At 60.1% G+C, this 22,501-nt stretch overlaps 1 protein-coding gene and 1 non-coding gene across 15 annotated transcripts in view; both read left to right on the top strand.

The window, feature by feature from the left end:
* Positions 1-22,501, top strand: part of CHD3 (chromodomain helicase DNA binding protein 3) — a 24,562-nt gene extending 2,061 nt beyond the window's left edge. Inside the window, exons 1-40 of one of the 14 annotated variants that reach the window (XM_059147201.1) lie at positions 1,024-1,541; positions 2,867-2,979; positions 3,469-3,639; positions 3,868-3,992; positions 5,196-5,479; positions 5,600-5,730; positions 5,900-6,050; positions 6,228-6,421; positions 6,688-6,921; positions 7,116-7,319; positions 7,674-7,885; positions 8,814-8,945; positions 9,326-9,425; positions 9,795-9,986; positions 10,151-10,351; positions 10,678-10,815; positions 11,041-11,162; positions 11,320-11,493; positions 11,622-11,763; positions 12,024-12,155; positions 12,774-12,891; positions 13,067-13,191; positions 13,396-13,627; positions 13,910-14,076; positions 14,511-14,688; positions 15,101-15,166; positions 15,612-15,697; positions 15,835-15,968; positions 16,504-16,648; positions 16,892-17,054; positions 17,157-17,278; positions 17,368-17,503; positions 17,616-17,717; positions 17,894-18,025; positions 18,378-18,486; positions 18,661-18,793; positions 19,062-19,303; positions 20,312-20,475; positions 20,704-20,830; positions 21,254-22,501. In XM_059147201.1, the coding sequence (XP_059003184.1) occupies positions 1,319-1,541; positions 2,867-2,979; positions 3,469-3,639; positions 3,868-3,992; positions 5,196-5,479; positions 5,600-5,730; positions 5,900-6,050; positions 6,228-6,421; positions 6,688-6,921; positions 7,116-7,319; positions 7,674-7,885; positions 8,814-8,945; positions 9,326-9,425; positions 9,795-9,986; positions 10,151-10,351; positions 10,678-10,815; positions 11,041-11,162; positions 11,320-11,493; positions 11,622-11,763; positions 12,024-12,155; positions 12,774-12,891; positions 13,067-13,191; positions 13,396-13,627; positions 13,910-14,076; positions 14,511-14,688; positions 15,101-15,166; positions 15,612-15,697; positions 15,835-15,968; positions 16,504-16,648; positions 16,892-17,054; positions 17,157-17,278; positions 17,368-17,503; positions 17,616-17,717; positions 17,894-18,025; positions 18,378-18,486; positions 18,661-18,793; positions 19,062-19,303; positions 20,312-20,475; positions 20,704-20,830; positions 21,254-21,494 (6,297 nt within the window). In that variant the 5' untranslated portion in view covers positions 1,024-1,318 and the 3' untranslated portion in view covers positions 21,495-22,501. Of the gene's footprint in view, positions 1-1,023; positions 1,542-2,866; positions 2,980-3,468; positions 3,640-3,867; positions 3,993-5,195; positions 5,480-5,599; positions 5,731-5,899; positions 6,051-6,227; positions 6,422-6,687; positions 6,922-7,115; positions 7,320-7,673; positions 7,886-8,813; positions 8,946-9,325; positions 9,426-9,794; positions 9,987-10,150; positions 10,352-10,677; positions 10,816-11,040; positions 11,163-11,319; positions 11,494-11,621; positions 11,764-12,023; positions 12,156-12,773; positions 12,892-13,066; positions 13,192-13,395; positions 13,628-13,909; positions 14,077-14,510; positions 14,689-15,100; positions 15,167-15,611; positions 15,698-15,834; positions 15,969-16,503; positions 16,649-16,891; positions 17,055-17,156; positions 17,279-17,367; positions 17,504-17,615; positions 17,718-17,893; positions 18,026-18,377; positions 18,487-18,660; positions 18,794-19,061; positions 19,304-20,311; positions 20,476-20,501; positions 20,613-20,703; positions 20,831-21,253 lie in introns of those variants that run through there. The other 13 variants (XM_059147209.1, XM_059147196.1, XM_059147198.1 and 10 more) reach the window with 13 other exon arrangements.
* On the top strand, positions 16,110-16,254 carry LOC131817240 (small Cajal body-specific RNA 21). The gene has a single exon (XR_009348424.1). It is a non-coding gene; the product is annotated as a small Cajal body-specific RNA 21 (non-coding RNA).

The raw sequence follows: 22,501 nt of genomic DNA, 5'->3' as shown, positions 1-22,501 counted from the left end.
CTAAGTGGAATGTGGTATTTGGGTGTTTCTGATCCCGGATTTGGGGATGTGAGAGAGAGCGAGGGGCATGAAATAATCTGAGGTCGAGGTGGGTCTTTGTGTCAGTTCCTCCCTCCCCCTCTTTCCCTCTGTTCTCTCAACAGCCGAGAAGAAACGTCAAATGTTTTTTAAAAAAAATTGTATTTGAAATGAAAACCCACCTCCTCGCTCTCCTGGGGGCCGTTGCATCCCCGCCCCCCTTTCAGCCCTCCGAGTCCAATGAGTGACCCAGATGCAGCCCCTCAGATGACTTTCAGAGGCAAAACTTTGGGGAAATATTTTTGGTTCGCTCGTTATTTCGGTCTACCTAAGTGCGGGCAAAAATAAGCCTCCTGGAAGGAAATGTGTGCGGGCCGCCCTCCCTCATCCTTCTCCGGAGTGTGAATTTGCGCGTCTTAGACGTCTATTGTTTTTCATTCTGACGGCTTTGATTCTCCCCATTTTGTTTTACATTCTTACCCAAGACCGATTTTATCCCTTCCCCCCTTCTCGGCTCCTTACATTGTTAAACGTTTAAAATAATAGCGCTTGTGTTGGTGGGGGAAGGGAACAGGAAGCCCAAAACTCATTTCTTCTCCCTCCCCCTTCTGGCAAGTCTCGAGAAATAATATAACATAATATATAGATGTGATTCCTTGGGGGTGGGGGTGGGGAATGATTGTGGGTGGTGCGGAAAATTCTGGTAGTTTCTTTGCAAAAGCTCTGAAAATACAAACCCACCCCCTGCGTGCAGTACGCATGTGCAGCAGACCTATTATGGTGGTGCGTTGTGGGGGAGGGAGGGGAATTTGAGAAAAAATAAATATATGTGTGAGAGATTGATGGTGAGATTAGAGGGAGAGCGGGGCGGGCGGGAGGCGCGGCCTGGGCCCGGCTCCGCCCGCCTCCCCCCCCTCCCGCCGCCCCGGCGCGCCAGGCCCCGCCCCCGCCGCGCGCCGCCCCCCGCCCCCGCTCGCTTCCCGGGATCAGAGCCGGGGTGTGGGAGAGTCTGGGCGCCGGGCCAGCATTGAGTGGCTGCTGAGACCGAGGTTGGGACTTGGGTTTGCTTTATTGCCCTCCCTTTCCCTTCCTCGCCGCTCCGCGCTGCCTCTCCCCGCCGCAGCCGCCGGCCTCCCGAATTCGGGAGCCTCCTGCCGGGGCGGGGAGGGCGGCGAACTGGTGGCTGAGGTCCCCGGGGCAGGTGCCCCAGACCCCCGCGGGGCGGGTGGTGGCCCAGGCCTCGTCCCTGACGCCGAGCCAGTTGGCCTGCCCTGCCACCGCCCCGGCGGCCTCCGTTTCCATGTTCACATTAAGCGACGTCCCGGGAGTTGGGGAGAGCTGGCTGCTGGGGGCGGGCTGGGGGGGGGGGGGAGGGACCGTGGCGTCTACTGACTTCCTACTCCAGTCTTCACGCTCTTCGCACGCCCGGGGCCTGCTGCACGCCCCGCCCCCCCCTTCCCCGGCCCTGGCCTACAGGGTGATCCTGCACCAGAAGACACAGGATACTGGCGTTCTGAGGACAGGTAGCTTCTGAGGACAGGTAGCGAGGAAGGAGGCGCTGGGATCCCCAGGCAGTGGAAGCCGTGTTAATTGTGGCTAATTTTTCCTTGGCTGTTGTGGGCCGAAGGATTGTGTGTCCTAGAGCAAGGGGCTGGGCCAGACCCAGGCTTACCTCCTGCGGGGAGCAGGACAGGTCTGGCTGGTTAGTCTAGTGCCTCCTGGGGGGGCGAGGAGGCCAAGCAGGGCCCCCGGTCTGTGGCATCTGTGTCCTCCCCAGACCCGAGGTCAGGGTCATGGAGAATTGGGCTAGGGGACACATCAGGGAAGCCCCTGCCCTGATAGAGACATCTAGAGAGAAAGTCCGGGACCTAGGCTTGCTGAAAGCAAGTAGAGGCAGCAGTCTGGATTTGTGCTCAGGCCTGTGTTCGTGTGTGCGTCTGAGAATGCATATGCTGGGTGTGTCTTTGTTTCCAGCTTTGTTTGGGTCTCCCCTGCTGCTTCTGTATGAATGGGACTAAATTTGGAGGCGAAGGGTGAGACCAGGGGACAAAGGGGAGGGGTCCTGAGTTCTCCTAGGGAGCAGGGTTATGGAAATAGATTTGAGGGGAGGTTCCAGGCTACTTGGGAAGAGGAGGAATGCTTAGGTAATTCAGAGACTGCTCCCTGTAGGGTTAGGGTGTGATGGACGAGCCAGACGCTGCGGTCCTGCGGGCAAGATGTGAAAATGACTGGCAGGGACTTCTTTTCCTCCAGGGCCATGTTAGGGTGACGGGAGGCTTGGCGATTGTCTGAGGAAGTATAAATAGAGGCCTCCCTCATGGCGGAAGGGATGTGAGGGCCCCGGGTGTTAGTGTGAGATCCCAGGTGTCCACCTTTGGCTCTCCCGTCTCAGCATCTGGCTTAGGGAGCTGCCAGCTTGTGTCTCCCCACTCCAAGTGCTGGGGTCAGGCCAGGCCAGCAGCTGGGCATGGCTTCCCCAGTTCCCGGGCAGGATGCCAGCTGGCTAAGTGAGGGGGAAGGCAGGAGGAGCCCTGGCGGCGACTGAAAGGACCTGCCACAGTCCGAGCCCATGGCCTAGAGCCTGCTCCCTTGTTAGTAGGAGGAGAGAGGAGGGAGTGGTTTGGCTGCTCTTCCCTTCTGACCCCTGACCTCCCATTCAGAACCCAAGCGTCCCAGAGTACTCGAAACACTCTCTGTTTGCACCCGGTGAAGGGAGGCGAGGTTTGGAGGAGTTAATGCCCTAGTTCCTAGAGAGTGGGAACAGGAGAGGTGAGGAGGGCTGAGGTCTAGGGGCTGCCGAGCCGGGGAACCTGGAGGCTTAGGTTTTCTGGTGCTCTCTGCTCCAAAGATAAGGATGACATCCGGCTGCTGCCTTCAGCTTTGGGTGTAAAGAAGAGAAAACGAGGACCCAAGAAGCAGAAGGAGAACAAACCAGGAAAACCCCGGAAACGCAAGAAGCTTGTAAGTGTGAAGGACTCCTCTCTCCACGCAAGGCTCAGCAGACCATTCCCAGGCACCTACATTTTCTCGAATTTTCTCCGTCCCTCCTGATTATTCTATTCTGGGGTGGAGGGTGGAGGGTAGGGGGCATCCGGGAGTCGGAGGTCTGACGCCCCCTCCCCACTCCGGCTCAGGACCCCAGCATCAGAGCCCCGGGTGTCAACGTGACTCGCCTTAGCACCCTGGAGCCCCCGTTGAGAGCAGGCTATGGGCATGGACTGCATGCTTCCAGAGCCTAGCAGCCCCACGTCTCCTTGCCAGTTTGTTCAGTTCCGCGTGCCTCAGTTTCCTTATCTGCAAAAAAAAAAAAAAGCAGATTAAAAATAGATAAGTTTCTATTTCCAGAAAACTGTTGTGAAGATTAAAAGGGATAATACATGTTATGGGCTAAGAACAGTTCCTGGCACATGGTAGGACTGAAGAAATGTTATTTTTATTTCTCTCCCTCAGGACAGTGAGGAGGAATTTGGCTCCGAGCGCGATGAGTACCGGGAGAAGTCAGAGAGCGGGGGCAGCGAATATGGAATGGGACCAGGTCGGAAACGGAGGCGGAAGCACAGAGAAAAAAAGGAAAAGAAGACCAAGCGGCGGAAAAAGGGGGAGGGAGATGGAGGACAAAAGGTGAGTAGGATTGGGGGGGACACACATCAGTGTTGAAGATGGGGCTGGGGACAGAGCGCACCAAGGAGGGGGTGCTCAGTGGAGAAGCTAGAGAATTCGCCCCAGAGCCTCAGCTACAAGCTATGGGGAGGGAGGGAGGCATGTGGGGGGCCCAGGATGGGGGCCGGAGAAGCGCCTGCCTCAAGGAACCCCTGCCCCGAAAGCCCCATGACACCTTGTCACTCGCAGCAGGTAGAACAGAAGTCGTCCGCTACTCTGCTTCTGACCTGGGGCCTGGAGGACGTGGAGCATGTGTTCTCTGAGGAGGACTACCACACGCTCACCAACTACAAAGCCTTCAGCCAGTTCATGAGGTAGGATTGGCCGGTGGACACTTCCGGGGGTGGGGGTGGGGGGTCTGCGGAGCCGCATAAACTCTTGGATGCTGCTCCCCAGAGAAACGCACGGCACAGAACTTGAGAGGACCCTGGTCGCCGCAGGGTGCAGGGACCCCGGTCAGGATCCCTTCACAAGAGGATGGCAGGGGGGCAGTCATGATTCCAGTGCTGGGTTCGAAAGCCCTAGTGACAGAACACAGTGAGGGCTGATGGCCCTCTATGCCCCAAACATTCCGGCTCCCCCTGCAGGACTTCTCTTTCCACTGAAACAGAGAGAAATGAGTGTTGCCCAATTTCCTTTGCTCAGTTATCAAGTCATCTCTATCCTTGGCTTAGGACCCCGTGATTAACAGTCACACCCCACTGGCTGTGGAGCCTGGGCTTTGGGGACACCCCCGCCCCCTGAGTAGAGTAGATGATAGCAGAGTGGCCCAAGCCTGGCGAGTGTTCCCTCCTTGTCGTCAGTACCCTGTCTCCTGCCTCACTGCTGAGAACCGTGCTGCTGTGAGCACCGTGGTCACCCATGTCCTCACAAAAGTCTGCCACCCCGCCACAGAGCCTAACCCACCTGGCCTGTCGGACTGCACGTGCTAGGGCCCATGGAACTTGCTGGAAAATGCAGAGAATCCTGGCAACTCATGGTATCATCACAAGGATGAAACATGACCTCACTAACATACGTGATAGGATCTTACAAACTGGAAAAGATTGGAAGCGTTTTTATCAACATCTTTGTTTTATCTTTTCTCATCTGCTGCGTGTGTACGTTTCCTTTCTCCTCGTACGTGTTCTTGGTTTTTATTATTTTTTTTCTCTCTTTTTTTAAAGGTTTCATTTATTTATTTGACAGAGATCACAAGTAGGCAGAGAGGCAGGCAGAGAGAGAGGAGGAAGCAGGCTTCCCGCTGAGCAGAGAGCCCAATGCGGGGCTCAATCCCAAACCCTGAGATCATGACCAGAGCTGAAGGCAGAGGCTTAACCCACTGAGCCACCAGGCGCCCCTGTTTTTTTTCTCTCTTAAGCTCTATATCGGGTTACCTTTAAAGCGAGGTCGTTCCTGACAGGTCTTTGCCTCCCGGCCCAGGAGCGCGAGCACAAATGCAGACTCAGCCCCTGAGGGGTATGGCGGAGTCCGGACCATCTGTGAAGGTCCCATGTCCTCTGCTCCTGCATTTACAGGCCCCTGATCGCGAAGAAGAATCCTAAGATCCCAATGTCTAAGATGATGACCATCCTCGGGGCCAAGTGGAGAGAGTTCAGTGCCAACAATCCCTTCAAGGGGTCGGCAGCTGCGGTGGCGGCGGCGGCGGCGGCAGCAGCCGCAGCTGTGGCCGAGCAGGTGTCAGCTGCCGTGTCATCGGCCGCCCCCATAGCACCTTCCGGACCCCCCACCCTCCCACCACCTCCTTCTGCCGATACCCAGCCCCCACCCATCCGAAGAGCCAAAACCAAAGAGGGCAAAGGTGAGGCCCCCCCGTCCCCGTTTAGGACCACTGTCCAGGGGTTCTGAGGCCTCCGTGAACTGCGTTATTCCAGGACGTCGTGACGTCCGACGGGTCTCCCTCACCCTGCTCCTCCTTCAGGTCCAGGCCATAAAAGGCGGAGTAAGAGTCCCCGAGTGCCTGACGGACGCAAGAAGCTTCGGGGAAAGAAGATGGCGCCCCTGAAAATCAAGCTTGGGCTGCTGGGTGGCAAGAGGAAGAAGGGAGGCTCGGTGAGTGGCCTGTCCCTGTCGGCTAAGCGCCCCGGCATGGAGGGGGGGCGGTCAGGGTCCAGGGGTCCAGACACAGGGGTCCTTGAGGGAAGCTGGAGCAGGAGCCGGAGGCCTGGGGAGGGGAGCGCGGTGAAGCCGGCCTCCCTGACCGCCCCGGGGCTCCGGGCAGTATGTCTTGCAGAGTGATGAGGGCCCCGAGCCGGAGGCCGAGGAGTCAGACCTGGACAGCGGCAGCGTCCACAGCGCCTCGGGCCGGCCGGACGGGCCTGTCCGCACCAAGAAGCTCAAGAGAGGCCGGCCAGGGAGGAAGAAGCGGAAGGGTAAGGGGTACCAGCTGTGTGTCACCTTGTCCATCTGGCCACCTGTCATCCCTTGAGGGCCCCTTTTGTATCCCCCTCTAACTGCTTTGTTCAGCTTTTCTCTCCCCCATCACTTCTCTCTCTCTCTTTCTCTCTCTCCCCTTCTGTGCCCTTTGCCTGCCCTGGTATACATGACAGTCCTGGGCTGTCCCGCAGTGGCCGGGGAGGACGAGGTTGACGGCTACGAGACGGATCACCAGGATTACTGCGAGGTGTGCCAACAGGGTGGGGAAATTATTCTGTGCGACACCTGCCCTCGTGCCTACCACCTCGTCTGCCTTGATCCGGAGCTGGACCGGGCTCCCGAGGGCAAATGGAGCTGCCCCCACTGCGTGAGTACCTGCTGCCCCCTCCCCCTGGGGACCCACCTGTCTGCTTGCTGCCCCCAGATGCCTGGCTTTCTCGGTGGCCAGCCCCCTCCCCCATCCCTCTGCTCCCTCCTTGACGTGTCTGGAGACGGAGGTGTCCCGTTCCTTTGTTCCCGCCCGCCTCCTTTGCCCTTCTAGCAGTCAGGTGTCCCGTGTCTGTCCCTGGCTTCCGGTCTCACTGCCCGTCTTCTCCTTTCTGTCCATCTCCACGTCTGGCCTTGGCCTCCCAGGAGAAGGAGGGTGTGCAGTGGGAGGCCAAGGAGGAGGAGGAGGAGTACGAGGAGGAGGGAGAGGAAGAAGGGGAGAAGGAGGAGGAGGACGACCACATGGAGTACTGCCGCGTGTGTAAGGACGGGGGCGAGCTCCTGTGCTGCGATGCGTGTATCTCCTCCTACCACATTCACTGTCTGAACCCGCCCCTGCCTGACATCCCCAACGGGGAATGGCTGTGTCCCCGATGCACGGTGAGTCGGCCCTTCCTGCTGGGTTTCCTGGCAGCCCCGACTCTTCCCATCTCTGGAACCCCACTGTCTGGCCCCCCTTTCTGTTCCTGTCCCTGCACTTGGCCTTTGACTCCCTCGTGGGACCCCGAACTCCTCCTCCTCTAACGATGGCACTTTTTCCCCATGTTTCCTCCTTGTGCGCGCCTGTCCCCAAGTGCCCTGTGCTGAAAGGCCGTGTGCAGAAGATCCTGCACTGGCGGTGGGGGGAGCCGCCCGTGTCGGTGCCGGCACCCCAGCAGGCCGACGGGAACCCCGATGCCCCGCCACCCCGTCCTCTTCAAGGCCGATCGGAGCGAGAGTTCTTTGTCAAGTGGGTAGGACTGTCCTACTGGCACTGCTCCTGGGCCAAGGAGCTTCAGGTATGCGGCCTGTCCTTCCCGCTCTGTGGGACCCCCATGCTGTTCTTCTCACTCCTCCCTCCGGCCCCAGACCCTTCGCTTGCTTTGGGCCTCGGGCCCTCATACCCTCCCTCCATCCTCAGTCTCTGCGGGAGTCTCCTTCGGCCTCCACTCCTCCCGCCGCCAGCCTCCCTTCCCATTCTGCCCTCAGTCCAGCCCTCAGTCCACCGTGTTCCTGCTCCCATCAGCCTGTCCTATGCTTGCCCAGTCCGCTGAATGTCTGTCCTCCCCATGCTGCTCCACCCGGGGGCTGGTCCCCTGTGGTCCTCTTCGGATGCTGGGACCATCTCGTCCCCTCCCTCTGTGCCCCGTCAGCTGGAGATCTTCCACTTGGTGATGTACCGGAACTACCAGAGGAAAAATGACATGGATGAGCCCCCGCCCCTGGACTATGGCTCCGGTGAGGACGACGGCAAGAGTGACAAACGCAAGGTCAAGGACCCGCACTACGCGGAGATGGAGGAGAAGTACTATCGCTTTGGCATCAAGCCAGAATGGATGACCGTCCACCGCATCATCAACCACAGGTGAGTCTCCGGCCTCCCACTCATTCACCCATGCTGTTCCCTACCCTACTGCCACTGCCACCCCGCTAGAGGCTGTATCACTGCACCCAGCACCTGGTGCGCCTGCGGGGCTCCAGCTGCGTTTCTCGGGCATCCAGGTGGAGAGAAACCAGACGTAGAGTCCAGGCCCGTGTGACCCCTTCCCTGTGGCCTCTGATCTAATAATCTGCAAGGCTGGGTATCAGGCCACAAAGGCCAACGTGAGAAACACGGTTTAGCCAACCTGTGTTTGTTGTGCTGCTTTCTTCGTGGTGCATGTTACCACCAGACATTGTCCACGCGCATGTTTACTGGGTCGTCACTGCCTTCTGCACCGAGCGTGAGCTCTGTGGACTTGGGGTCCCTTGTCTGTTCGTGCCTCACTGCCGAGTCAGCCCTGCCTGGAGCGGGGCCTCCTGCCCAATGGCTGTTTAGTTAAGACTGATTAGACGAAGCCCCAAGGGTTTTCTGGTCGTAGATTTCTTTTTCTTTTTCTTTTTTTAAATTTTAAAATATTATTTTTATTTATTTGACAGCGACAGAGAGATAGCGAGAGCAGGCACAGGAGCAGGGGGAGTGGGAGTGGGAAAGCAGGCTTACCGCCGAGCAGGGAGCCCGATGGGGGGGCTCCCAGATCGCAGAACTCTGGGATCATGACATGAGCCAAAGGCAGACGCCCAACAACTAAGCCACCCAGGCGTCCCTCTGGTCGTAGATTTCCAAGCAGCCATGCTGGAAAGCATAGGGTGGGATTTCAGTCGTCCTAAATTCCCCCCCGGGGGCCCCTCGTTGAGGATGAGGTGACAAAGGCTAGCTGTTGGCTGATCGTGTTTATATGATGATTTCTTTCTGATTGTGGTCCATGTTCTTTTTCTCCTCCTGCTCTTTCTCTTGGTCTTCTGCCCCGCAGTGTGGATAAAAAGGGGAATTACCACTATCTCGTGAAATGGCGGGACTTGCCCTATGACCAGTCCACGTGGGAGGAGGATGAAATGAACATCCCCGAGTACGAAGACCACAAACAGAGCTACTGGAGACACCGGTGAGGGGGCCAGGCCGCGGGGTGGAGTCTGAGGACAGGGGAGCGAAAGCCAGCCCCTTGGGCAAGGGGAGGTCCGGGAGGGGCAGAGCCGACCTGAAATTGAGGGCAGTAGCAGCCGGTGCTAGGTTGTCTGGGGTGGGACGGGTGGAGGAAGGAACAGTGTGAGGAACAGACGTCAGGTGCAGTCATGGGGAGAGGGGATGCCGAGGACTGGGGGTGGTGGGCGCTGTTGGCACTGGATGTAAAAGGGGTGAAGGTAAAAACTCTGGAAGAAAGGAACTGTGAGATGTTTAAGGAAAGTGAGAGGGAGGTCTGGAGTGGGTTCAGGAGAGAGCGAGGTTCCGAGGAGCAGGCCTCACTCACACCTGCTCTTCTCCCAGAGAACTGATCATGGGGGAGGACCCCGCCCAGCCCCGCAAGTATAAGAAGAAGAAGAAGGAGCTGCAGGGCGACGGGCCACCCAGTTCTCCTACTAACGATGTAAGTCCTCCCTCTCAGCCTCTCTCCCGTTTCTAGATCTAGGTGATTGCAGATTGCCCCGGGCCTCCAGACAGGACTTCCCCGAAGTTTCAGCAGCCTCCCTGGACGGTGTCCAGCCTGCCCCAAGCATGGCTAGGAGATCGGCCTAAAGGGCCAGAGAGAAGCTTGACGCCCCAGCACCCGGGGCTGCCCCCACCCCTGCTGCCTTCCTCATGCCAGTGCTGGAGGGGGAGGGACCGAGGTCTAGAACTTCCCGTAAGCTCAGGCATCACGGAGGGAACCGTGATCCCGCCTGAGCCTCTGTGCCAGCGAGGGGGGCGGAGGAGCCCTGACCGTCTCCCTGAGCGCTCAGACGTCTTGACTCCACAGCCTACGGTGAAATACGAGAGCCAGCCGCGGTTCATCACAGCCACGGGCGGCACACTGCACATGTACCAGCTGGAGGGCTTGAACTGGCTGCGCTTCTCCTGGGCCCAGGGGACCGACACCATCCTGGCTGACGAGATGGGGCTGGGCAAGACCATCCAGACTATCGTCTTCCTCTACTCGCTCTATAAGGAGGTACTGGACACAGGGGCCCTCGGAGGGACTGGGGAAGGTTCTGGAAGGTGGGAGTGGATGGAGGCTGAGGCCACGGGGGACTGTGGGGAGGCGGGCAGCAACCAGAGGACTGGGGCGACCGCCTCAACCCCTGAATGATGGTCTCCCCAACCCTCAACTCACAGGGCCACACAAAGGGTCCCTTCCTGGTGAGCGCCCCCCTCTCGACCATCATTAACTGGGAGCGGGAGTTCCAGATGTGGGCACCCAAGTTCTACGTGGTGACGTACACGGGTGACAAGGACAGCCGGGCCATCATCCGTGAGAACGAGTTTTCCTTCGAAGACAACGCCATCAAAGGTGGCAAGAAAGCTTTTAAGATGAAGGTATGCCCCTTGAGCTTGTCTACTTGGAGACCCCCAGGTGTTATTTCATTGTCCCCCACTGGCATTTAACTCTCTGAGCTTTCTCCTTCTTCCACCCCCCGCCCCGCTCCTGCCCTGGAGACGTACACTTCTGCCCATGCCGGACATGGGGTAGAGGTTGGGGGCTGTGTCCAGTCATCCCCGGGTGGAGCCCACATGGCAGGACGCGGTGGCTGGCTCCCCCGGCAGGCGCAGGCAGGACGGGGTGTCCGGGGAAAGCACGGGGCTAGAGGTCTGGGTGCCCGGGCATCGGGTGGCAGCCGCACGGACCATGGCTATGTTGGCAGAGGGAGGCCCAGGTCAAGTTCCACGTTCTGCTGACCTCGTACGAACTGATCACCATCGACCAGGCCGCCCTCGGCTCCATCCGCTGGGCCTGCCTCGTCGTAGACGAAGCCCATCGGCTCAAGAATAACCAGTCCAAGGTGAGTCACACACCCAGACCTCCCAGTCTGGCCCTGCTTGTGAGAAGGAAGGTTCTGGACTTTCTGCAGCCCGGAACAGGGAAGGAGTCCAGGTTGGGTGAGAAGGAGGACTGGAGATTCGGGGCTTGTAATCCCGGACAGAGCACAGAAAAAGTCGGGCTGTGTGGTCCAGCTGCTTGCCACTAACGGGCCCATTCTCCTGCCTCTCCTTGCCTCATTTTCTAGTTTTTCAGGGTCCTCAATGGCTACAAGATAGATCATAAGTTGCTGCTGACCGGGACTCCGTTGCAGAATAACCTGGAGGAGCTCTTCCACCTGCTGAATTTCCTCACCCCAGAGAGGTTTAAGTAAGTGACCCCCCCCAGGGTGGTGTGCGGACCTGCGGCGAGGAGGGGCTGAGAACAGGGGCAGGCGGAGGGTTCCCCGAGGTGAAGAACGAAGCCTGAGGCTAGGCACAAAGAACCCGATGGCCTGTTCAGTTCTTTGTCTCCTTCCTCCTGCTAGCAACCTGGAGGGCTTTCTGGAGGAGTTTGCGGACATCTCCAAAGAAGACCAGATTAAGAAGCTGCACGATTTGCTGGGGCCGCACATGCTGCGGAGGCTCAAGGCTGATGTCTTCAAGAACATGCCAGCCAAGACAGAGCTCATCGTCCGGGTGGAGCTCAGCCCCATGCAGAAGTGAGATGAGAGCCGGGCCACCTGGGCCAAGGGGGCTGGGGGTGCTGAGGGCAGCCTTCCAGGAGGCGGCAGCCTCCTCACTTCTCCCCTGGTCCTGTCTCTTCCGCGCCCCGCACCCTGGTGTTCAGGAAATACTACAAGTACATCCTGACTCGGAACTTCGAGGCCTTGAACTCGCGAGGTGGCGGGAACCAGGTGTCGCTGCTCAACATCATGATGGATCTGAAGAAGTGTTGCAACCACCCCTACCTCTTCCCTGTGGCGGCCATGGTGACGCACGCACGGGGGGCTGCCAGCATGCTGCTGTCCGAAGATGGGGTGGAGGGCTGCCGGTTTGGGGGGTGGGGGGGGCAGAAGCAGGCCTGGAGCTGGGCGGTGGGCGGCAGTGGGGCACGGGCATGGGATTGCCCAGGGGAGCAGGAAGTCATAAGGGGCGGAGACTGGATTTGGGTCCTGGGCTTTCTAGGCTGTGTCGGAACACAGGGGCGCTCTCCCTGACCCTCTCGTCCTTTTTGCTCCCTTCTCGGCAGGAATCCCCCAAACTCCCCAGTGGAGCCTACGAGGGTGGGGCGCTTATTAAGGCGTCTGGCAAGCTCATGCTCTTACAGAAGATGTTACGGAAGCTGAAGGAGCAAGGACACAGAGTGCTCATCTTCTCACAGGTGACCTGCACCCGTAGCTCTGTGTCGCCCCCAAGGCCAGTCCCTTACCTTGTTCCTCATGGCTCCCATGGCATGAGAGGTCAGGAGGTGGCACTCTTGAGAGGCTCTGGTCTGGCGGCGTTCCTCTTGGCCTCTGACCCCTGTTCTTAGCTTAGGTCATTGGAAGTTGCAGGCCAGCTTCTTGGAAGCCAGACGGGGAGCAGGGGTAGAGGGAGCCCATGTCTCCTTGGGGTCGTCTCCTGGAGGTCGTCTCTGGGACCGATAGTGTTCCTTAGCCACGGGAGAGGAGAGGAAAGGAGAGCACAGCACAGAGGTCTTGGAACACTGACAAAGCAGTGGGTCTGCTCTCCAGAAAGCCACCCAGAGAGACAATTCCATACAGATCTTCCGGGCATTTGTAGATGTCCCTGGAACCTCGTGGGTCTCAGAGGGGAAGGGAGGCTAAGTCAAGCATATGTGACAAGAAAGTGGGGCAAGGAAGGGCAGGGGTAGAGGAGCACCCCCGGGAAGTGGGCGTCATGGCCAAGGGGGGTGGAAGCAACAAAGGGATGGTCAGGGCACGCCGTGCCTGGCCCACTGCTTCATCATTCCAGACTCCGTCCTTCTCTCCGACCGTAGATGACCAAGATGTTGGACCTGTTGGAGGACTTTTTAGACTACGAAGGCTACAAGTATGAGCGCATTGACGGCGGCATCACAGGCGCTCTGAGGCAGGAGGCCATCGATCGGTTCAACGGTGAGGGGGGATGCCTGCTGGGCACGCAAGGCCTGAGCCACCTGCACTTGGGTCCCTGAAACGGGAGGGTATCTGTCACCTGGCTGCTGCGTGGGTGGCATGGTGGTCTGCGGCCGGGGGGCGTCTCAGAGTTGGCCGCACGGCACAGCTGCCGAATCTCGCTGTCCCCTCCTAGCTCCCGGGGCCCAACAGTTCTGCTTCCTGCTGTCCACTCGTGCCGGGGGCCTGGGCATCAACCTGGCCACTGCAGACACGGTCATCATCTTCGATTCTGACTGGAACCCCCATAACGACATCCAGGTGGGAGCTGGCCTCCTGGATCCCCTGCACCCGTAGCAAGGGGATGCAGGTTTCCGGCTGAGGGGGTCATGTCCAGGGTCAGAGAGAGAGCTTTCAGTGGGGGTAGAAGACCCTTCCTTGCCGGCGGCCTTTCCCCAGCATGTGGGGCCCATCTCCCTGGCCGCTCCCCTCGTCCATCCGCACTTCCGCCTCCTGCCCGCACAGGCCTTCAGCCGCGCACACCGCATCGGCCAGGCCAACAAGGTGATGATTTACCGGTTTGTGACCCGCGCGTCCGTGGAAGAGAGGATCACCCAAGTGGCCAAGAGGAAGATGATGCTCACTCACCTGGTGGTGCGGCCCGGGCTGGGCTCCAAGGCCGGCTCCATGTCCAAGCAGGAGCTGGACGACATCCTCAAGTTCGGCACCGAGGAGTTGTTCAAGGACGAGAACGAGGGTGAGAACCTGCCCCGCGGCTTCCTGAAGCCAGGCCCTGTGCTCCCGGGCACACTTGTCTTCGGGAACCCCTGAAGAAAAGCTCTTCCATGCGTACCCTGGGAGAAGCGTGGCCCTTTCTCCTCCACTGAGGGTTGGAAGGCCCGACATGTGTCTGCAGACTCCTTGGGGAAGGGTCTTCTCCTCCAGTGCTCCCGTGAGAAGGAAGCGAAGTTAGAAAGCTTTGCACGGATTTTCCTCCGGTTGGAACTCACAGTCTCCTCTGGTTCCCCGTCTCCACCAGGGGAGAACAAGGAGGAGGACAGCAGCGTGATTCACTACGACAACGAGGCCATCGCTCGGCTGTTGGACCGGAACCAGGATGCGACGGAGGACACGGATGTGCAGAACATGAACGAGTATCTCAGCTCCTTCAAGGTGGCCCAGTATGTGGTGCGGGAGGAAGACAAGGTGAGACGCCAGGGTGGGCGCGGTGTACCCTGGGCCACCTTTGCGGGGCAGCGTCCGTGGGCTTGAATGGGGAGTCTGCGGGGAGTCTGAGCTCTTACCGTAACACCGGGCAAAAGGCAGAACAGCTCCTTGGTTTGAGGGGTGAGACCAGACTTTGGGGAGAACCTCGGGGGAGAAAGTACCAATACACAGAGGGTGTCTGCGAGTCAGGGTGGGACAGATGCGGGTGGCGCCGGAGGACAGGCTCAGGGGAGACGTGGGGAGCAGGGAGGAGAAGCCCGCTGCAGGTAAGAGACGAAGAGGACGTGCGGTGTCCAGAAGATTCTTGCGGGAGTCGCAGAGGCCAGGCGGTGGGGAAGTAGGCATGCGGTTGCGGGCCGTGAGCGCTGGGCACCGGCGAGGGAAGCTGTGAGTGTGCGTTGTGCTGCCTGCAGATTGAGGAGATCGAACGAGAGATCATCAAGCAGGAGGAGAACGTGGACCCCGACTACTGGGAGAAGCTGCTGCGGCACCACTACGAGCAGCAGCAGGAGGACCTGGCCCGCAACCTGGGCAAGGGCAAGCGGGTCCGGAAGCAGGTCAACTACAACGATGCCGCCCAGGAGGACCAGGGTGAGCCCCAGAGGGAGGGACCGGGAAGGGAGGTGCGCTGGCCAGGAGCCTGGAGGCCTGGGGCAAGGGGGTGGGCACATAGAGGGAGAGGGAGGCCTAGGGGTCAGGGCCGCCCCCCCCAGAGGGACAGGAGCTTCAGAAGGGTCTGCAGGAGCTGCCTAGAGGCTGGGCAGGCTTGCGGGTGGTCCCAGCCAGCTGGTGGCTGCAGGGGCCCGCCGGACACCCAGAGTCCTCGCCTGGCACCTGAGGTGCAGGGCTGGGGACCGGGTACATGGTGACTGGACCCCATCCAGGATATGTGGCCTCATAGTGTCCGACAGCATTGGCTGGGGGGGGGGGGCTCCAGCCAGAAAGAGCCCCCGGGTGGGCTTACCCTGGGAGCTGGCCCTGATGCAGTGCCCTCTCCCCACAGATAACCAGTCCGAGTACTCAGTGGGATCGGAGGAGGAGGATGAAGACTTCGACGAGCGTCCAGAAGGTGGCACCTGTTTCCTGATTTCCTGCTGTAGCTCTTCCCGGTTCACTCCCTGGTGTCCTTTAAGTCCGTGGTTTTTCCATAAACGAGTGCTTCTCTGTTGACTGAGTAAAGATCGCGGATAAAAAGAACGGAACGTCCGTTAGTTTTTCCACTGTCAAAATGGGGCATAGAGAATCGTATGGGCTGGGATGTCTAGAAGGAAAATCGAGAAAGTTTATAGTTTACGTTCTCCTCTCTGGCCCAGCTACTAGTCCTGTAAGGGGACCCGTTTCTTCTAGACCGTTTCTAGGTCAAAAAGCACTTAAAAGGAAATTAGAAGCGCCTGAGACTTGTGTTAGGCCTTCCCCGGATTCTGTGTCTCAGGGGCTGGGTGTGGAGAAGGATTAATGGGTGGAGGAGGTGGGGGACCCCCTAACCAGGCCACCCTCCCTTCCCCCACACCCAGGGCGTCGACAGTCAAAGAGGCAGCTCCGGAATGAGAAGGACAAGCCACTCCCTCCGCTGCTGGCGCGAGTTGGGGGCAACATTGAGGTGGGAGCCAGCCTCAGACCTCCAAGTATCCCCTTGGGGGTGGGGCCCCGAGGCTGAGTTCCCTGGGGTTGGGGGTCCTAGTAGTGAGACTCCCTCACCGGATATTGACAGTCCACGCCCTCCCTTGCGGCCCCCAGGTGCTGGGATTCAACACCCGGCAGCGCAAGGCCTTCCTCAACGCTGTGATGCGCTGGGGGATGCCACCACAGGACGCCTTCACCACCCAGTGGCTGGTGCGGGACCTGAGGGGCAAGACAGAGAAGGAGTTCAAGTGAGCACTGGTGCTGCGGGCCCAGCGGGCTGTGGGCTGGGGGAGCTCCGGGTGTGCTTGTGTCTTGGCGGCCACCACGTGATGTGAACTTACTCAGCTGACTGCCATGCTCCCGGCCACATGGCCTGGTCCGATCTTTCCGGGCTCGATTTCCTGGGACGTGGGCTCAGCCTGCCCCACCTCCCCTCAGCCGAGCCTAGAGCACAGAGGCCTGGCTGCCCCCCGCCTGCAGGGGAGAGGCGCTGGAGAGGGGCGCCTGGCCCCGGGCTGTCCTGGCCTCACACTTACTGGCCGGGGAGCTGGTAGACAGGATGACGAGCTGACTGATGGGGCCTAGGAACGAAGTACCAAGGCCAAGGACCCCAGGGAGAGACAGGGTGGGGGGGGGGGTGGAGGGCGGGTCCTGGGGAGATTGGTAGGCTCTGGGCAGTGTAGGGTTTTAGGGTGTCGGTAAGCCCTGTGCCCTCATCACCGCCTCGCCACCCGCACCCCCTGCCCGGCCCTCCTAACCTGCATCCCGCCCTACACTTCCCAGAGCCTATGTGTCTCTGTTCATGCGTCACCTCTGTGAGCCCGGGGCAGATGGCTCAGAGACCTTTGCTGATGGTGTCCCTCGGGAGGGCCTGAGTCGCCAGCAAGTGCTGACCCGGATTGGAGTCATGTCTCTCGTCAAGAAGAAGGTATCAGTCTGTCCTTCGCCCAGAGTCGAGCTGGTCCCCTAGGCCCCATCTCCACGCTGCCTGGCATCCCCGGGTTCTGGATTCAGACTGGCGGGAGAGCTTCCTGTGTGGCTAGTACCTGCAGCTGACCCGTCCCTGCCACCCTCTGCCCATCTTGGGGCCTGCAGCTGACCTGTCTCTACCACCCCCTACCCCCTCAGTGCCTGTAGCTGACCCATCCCTACCGCTCCCTGCCGCTCTCAGGTACAGGAATTTGAGCACATCAATGGGCGCTGGTCGATGCCCGAGCTGATGCCCGACCCCAGCGCCGACTCTAAGCGTTCCTCCAGAGCTTCCTCTCCTACCAAAACGTCTCCCACCACCCCTGAGGCCTCTGCTACCAACAGTCCTTGCACTTCGAAGCCTGGTAACTAGACGGCAGGAGAGATGGGGGTGGGGCTGGAGCCCTAGGACAGGGACTGGAGTCAGGGTGGGGTTTTCTGCCTCCTCACTCTGCTTCCCGCTGCAGCTACCCCAGCTCCTAGTGAGAAAGGAGATGGCGTGAGGACACCGCTTGAAAAGGATGAAGCAGAAAACCAGGAGGAGAAGCCTGAGAAGAACAGCAAAATCGGGGAGAAGATGGAGACAGAGGTATGTGGCTGCCTGGCTCCCGCAGGGAGTGCGAGTGAGAGGGTCTGGTGCCTGGTTCTGCTTCATCCTGACTCCATCCTGACTCCTAGGCTGATGTCCCTAGCCCAGCCCCATCACTTGGGGAGCGGCTGGAGTCCAGAAAGATCCCTCTAGAGGAGGAGGTGCCGGGAGTCCCTGGAGAAATGGAGCCCGAGCCTGGGTACCGGGGGGACAGAGAGAAGTCAGGTGGGTGCATGGGCTTAGGGGTGATGAGGGGCTTAGACTCCAGGAGCTCCCTCTTCTGGGGCCATGGGATGAGGGTGACATCCTCCCTTCCTGTCCCTTACCCCTCCCACAGCCACAGAGTCGACGCCAGGAGAGAGGGGGGAGGAGAAGCCGTTGGATGGCCAGGAGCACAGGGAGAGGCCGGAGGGGGAAACAGGGGATTTGGGCAAGAGAGGTAATGGGTGGAAGCGCTGTGCCCCGGGTCCCTGAGGGCATCGGGAGGTGGAGTCCAGGGGAGCCGAAGCCTGGGGCCTGGGGGGTAGTTGCTCCAGGCCAGGCCAGTCCAGGGAATAGCGTTGGGAGCCGGGAGGGGCCTGAGCACAGCGGTGAGCTCTGCCTCGTCTGCCCTAGCAGAAGACGTGAAAGGGGAGCGGGAGCTGCGGCCGGGGCCTCCCCGGGATGAGCCTCGGCCCAACAGCCGGCGCGAGGAGAAGGTGGAGAAGCCCCGGTTCATGTTCAACATCGCAGACGGAGGCTTCACAGGTGGGCGCCCTTCACCGGGATGTGCTTGCCCTCTCAGGCTCCCTTGTGGTGCCTGCCTTTTGTTCCAAGTCGCTGCTGGTAGGGCAGGCTTGCACCCCACCTGCCGTCCTCCTTGGCTGCACTCCGGACTCCTGAGCCCTCTTTACCCTTCCTCGATTCCTGGTCTGAACTTGAGCCTTGCTTGTAACAGCTTTTGGTCCTCAGCGTGAACCAGACCTTTCCATCTTCTCCCTAAAGAGCCCTCGGTCCTCTCCCCCCGACTCGGGTCCTTCCCTTCTGACTGCCGCCGAGCTGGCCATGGTTCTCACACTGCTGACACACCCCATGTCTCTCTCTCTGGCCCGCTTTCCAGAGCTTCACACGCTGTGGCAGAACGAGGAGCGGGCGGCTATTTGCTCCGGGAAACTCAATGAGATCTGGCACCGAAGACATGACTATTGGCTTCTGGCCGGGATTGTCCTGTATCCTTCGATAGAAATGCAGGAAAAAAGCGGTTTTTTCAACCTGGATGGGGGAGGAGTCCACACCCCGGGAAGGGGGTGGTGTCACCCTGGGGGGACGGGCAAGAGGAAATGAGTGTGGACCGCACAGTGCCTCCCTGTTTGGTTCCTTGACGGCCCCTTCCTGCATCGCAGCCACGGCTATGCACGGTGGCAGGACATCCAAAATGACGCTCAGTTTGCCATCATCAATGAGCCGTTTAAAACTGAAGCCAATAAGGGGAACTTTCTGGAGATGAAAAATAAGTTCCTGGCCCGGAGATTCAAGGTGGGGACCCAGGAGAGGAGGGACCGTGGTGAAGAGGGGTTCGGGTCAGAGCGGGGGTCCAGGTGTGGTTGGAACGTGGGGACGGCTAACTCCTGTAGGGGGACAGCCAGGTAGACCCTTGTGTCTGGGACCGGGATGTGTTGGGGTCAGTGTGGGCTTGGTGGAAGGCTGGGGTGCTCTGGGCCAGCAGGAAGGGCAGTGTGGGTCTCCAGCGGGCCCGGCTGCTGGCAGATGCCCATGCCCCCCCACTCCCCTCCGGGCCCCCCAGCTCCTGGAGCAGGCGCTGGTGATCGAGGAGCAGCTTCGGCGGGCGGCCTACCTGAACCTGTCCCAGGAGCCGGCGCACCCCGCCATGGCCCTCCACGCCCGCTTCGCCGAGGCCGAATGCCTGGCCGAGAGCCACCAGCACCTCTCCAAGGAGTCGCTGGCGGGGAACAAGCCGGCCAACGCCGTCCTGCACAAGGGTAAGGGCCGCGGCGGCCCCGCGCGGGGGAGGGCCCACAGCGCTGCGTAAGTCTTCACCCCGCACCCTTCAAAATTTTCCCACCCCTCTGACCCCTTTACCCTCCGCACCACCCCCCTCTGACCTCTGCCCCCACCCCCAACCCCCACCCCCCAGCCACCCCGTGGTTTTGAGCCTCTTGGGTTTGTGCAAGCCGGCCCTCATCCGTCCTAAGAGCATTCACACCAGCGCCTGGCGGAGGGGCCGGCCCCCCTCACCCAGAGTCTGTGAGACTGTGGCGCGTCCCTCCGCAGGGCCGAACTCCTCCGTTGGCCCACACGCCTGCCCTACAGCTAATAGCACCCTCTCCGGGGCCGTGGCCTGTGTGTAGTCCCCCAGAGTCCTTACCCCCAGTCGCACAAGTCATGTACCCCCGCCCACCGCGTCTCGCTCACCCCACCAGGCAGAAACTACCCCCGTCCCACCCTGTGATCCTCTCCCCGAAACTTCCCTTTGACTCCAACCCTTCCTCCCAAACCCTCTTCCTCTGATGATGATAGATTCGACTCCAGACCCCTCTAACCATCTAACCCTGTCTGACTAGCAACTGACTCGTGGCCCCTTGGATTCCTGTTTTAATTCCCCAAATCTGTAATGCTGATTCTCTAATCTCCCTTCCCCTCACACATGAAAACCTCGACTCCTGAAATCTGTGACACCAGTTACCGCCTCCCACGTCTCCTGACTATTTCCTCCCCGTCATCCCCACCCACAAAACGTCACTCTTGCAGTATGGAATGTTCTGACGACCCCCCGCCCCATGTCTCCCGATGTCCCTCTGCCTCCCGTGTCCTGTGCTCTCTCTCTGTCTATCCTCTGCTCATCTGGTCTCTCTCCTTCTTTCTCTCCTCTGAGTCGCTCTTTCTGTCTCCTTCTGTCATCTTCTTGGTCTCTGGTTCCTTGGTGTCTCTTTCTCCCTCTCTTTGTGTCCCTCTGACTCCTCGTCGTTTCCTGGCTCCATCCCTCCCTTTCCCTGTCTTTCTCTTGCCCTTCTTTCTCCGTGGCCCGGGCCCCAGTTCTGAACCAGCTGGAGGAGTTGCTGAGCGACATGAAGGCGGACGTGACCCGCCTGCCGGCCACGCTGTCCCGAATCCCCCCCATCGCAGCCCGCCTGCAGATGTCCGAGCGCAGCATCCTCAGCCGGCTGGCCAGCAAGGGCACGGAGCCTCACCCCACACCGGTAACCCTCTTTCCCCCCAACTCCAGTTGTCCCTGCTGGTCCTCCTCCGACCCCCACACACACGCTTCCGGCAGCTCTCGACGGTGTGGAGAAACGACTTGCTGGGACACACTCCTCACCCTCGAGTCTCCCCGCCTGTATGTGATCCCCTCGGGAGTGCTGGAGCCGGGGCCCCCATTGTCCCCTCAGACTTTGGAGCCTCTCACATGGGCGCGCGCTCTCTTCCAGGCCTTTCCCCCGGGGCCCTACGCTACGCCTCCGGGGTACGGGGCGGCCTTCAGCGCCGCCCCCGTCGGGGCCCTGGCCGCCGCCGGCGCCAACTACAGCCAGATGCCTGCAGGCTCCTTCATCACAGGTGAGCTCCCTGCTTGTCTGAGCTTCGGCCCTGCCTAGCCCCCCTTTACCTGTCCAGCCCATCTCGCTTCCTTGCGAGTTTCTACAGTTTTATGAAACCGAGTCTTTCTGGCCTTTGTTCTTCCCAAACCCGACTTCTCTTCCGTTCCCACTGTCCGAAATGCCACCAAAGGTGTCAGTGGCTTTAACCACTACCTCCAGGAAGGAGAATCGGAGCTCGGAAAGGGGGTATGGTGAGGGTCGGGACGGGGTCTGTCATGGGCACCGGGACTCCCAGGGACAGGGGTTCGCCCTGCTCCCATCCCTGCTGCCCTGGGAACTAAGTAGCAGTGGCAGGAGGTAATCTAGCTGTCACATGCTATGGTCAAGAGGCCACGTTTGGGAGCGAAGCTGGGGTTCACGCCCTTGCCTCCTTCCCAAACAGCCGCCACCAACGGCCCTCCAGTGCTGGTGAAGAAGGAGAAGGAAATGGTGGGGGCGCTGGTGTCAGACGGGCTGGATCGGAAGGAGCCCCGAGCCGGGGAGGTGATCTGTATAGACGACTGACAGGCTCCCAGGCCAGCGCATCACCCAGGCCCCGTGCCCGAGGCCGACCCCCAGCTCAGGCTCTGGGACCTGCTGCCAATCCTCCACCTTCCCCACCCCTTGGGCCACCTCTGGGCTAGGTGCCCCCCTGCCCCTCTCTACGACTCCTTTGAGAAGGGCCCTTTGTCTCTCTCCACTCCCCTGCGCCTTTCCCACCGCGCTTCGAAGACTTTGCTGGTGAGAAGAGGTCCCAGTGGGAGGCGGTGAAGCAGGGTCTTCCAAGTATCCTCACCCCCCACCGAACACGCGCGGCTTCCCAAAATGTGCTGGGGGGAGGAGAGAGGCAGAGCGGTCGCCTTCACCCCTGCAGTTCGAGCTCCATCTACAGATGTGGGGCATCAGCCTCGCTGGTTCTGTAGGAACTTTGGTGGGGAGAAGAACTTTGAAGAGAGGAGGGGGACTTTAGAGAGGGAGGAAGGGAAGAGGAGAGGGGAGCTGCATGTTTCCTTCCCTTTCCTCTCCCCGAAAGGAGGGTGGAGCAGTTGCAGGGGAGGGAGTCGATTGCTGTTCAGCCTCAGAATAAAGGCGCCATTCCCTGGCTCAGTGACCTCGTGCGTACGGCATGTTGTGTTGGGGGGTTGTCTCCCCTCTCCCTAGGGACCAGGGACCCCCCCCAAAGAGAGTGATGGTTGGGCGATACTCCCTCAAGCCAAAGAGGAGCTCCCCAATCTGTTCTAGGGTCCCGGTTGCCTAGAAAGGGTGGGAGAAAACGCTACAGGCCCGCAGTGGGGGAGCCCCCAGCTTGGGGGCTTGGGTCCTTGGAGCACTTCTACCCTCCCTCCTGAGGGCCTCGATACGGACTGAATTTGAGTGGATCAGGCAGGGGGCGTAGTCTCGGGACTGCCTTGCCTTCGGGACCAGAACAAAAGAGCAGAGGGCAGGCGGGGGAGACTTGGGCATGTCCTCCCCCCCAGGAGGGGCCGGGGACAGTGGCAGTTTGCATGGCGAACCCCCCACTTCCTCTTCGCGGCCCCTTCCCTTTCTCGCTGCCCCTTTCCCGGTCTCTTCACACCCACTCCTGGGCTGTCCCGACCCCCTCTTCTGTATCAGGTGTATTGGTTGTACATATAAATTATACTTTCCTTTC

Source organism: Mustela lutreola, chromosome 15 (genome assembly GCF_030435805.1).
Source record: "Mustela lutreola isolate mMusLut2 chromosome 15, mMusLut2.pri, whole genome shotgun sequence".
In the NCBI taxonomy this organism is placed as follows: domain Eukaryota; kingdom Metazoa; phylum Chordata; class Mammalia; order Carnivora; family Mustelidae; genus Mustela; species Mustela lutreola.
The sequence above is the reverse complement of the archived record's forward strand: the minus strand, read 5'-3'. Positions and strand labels throughout refer to the sequence as shown.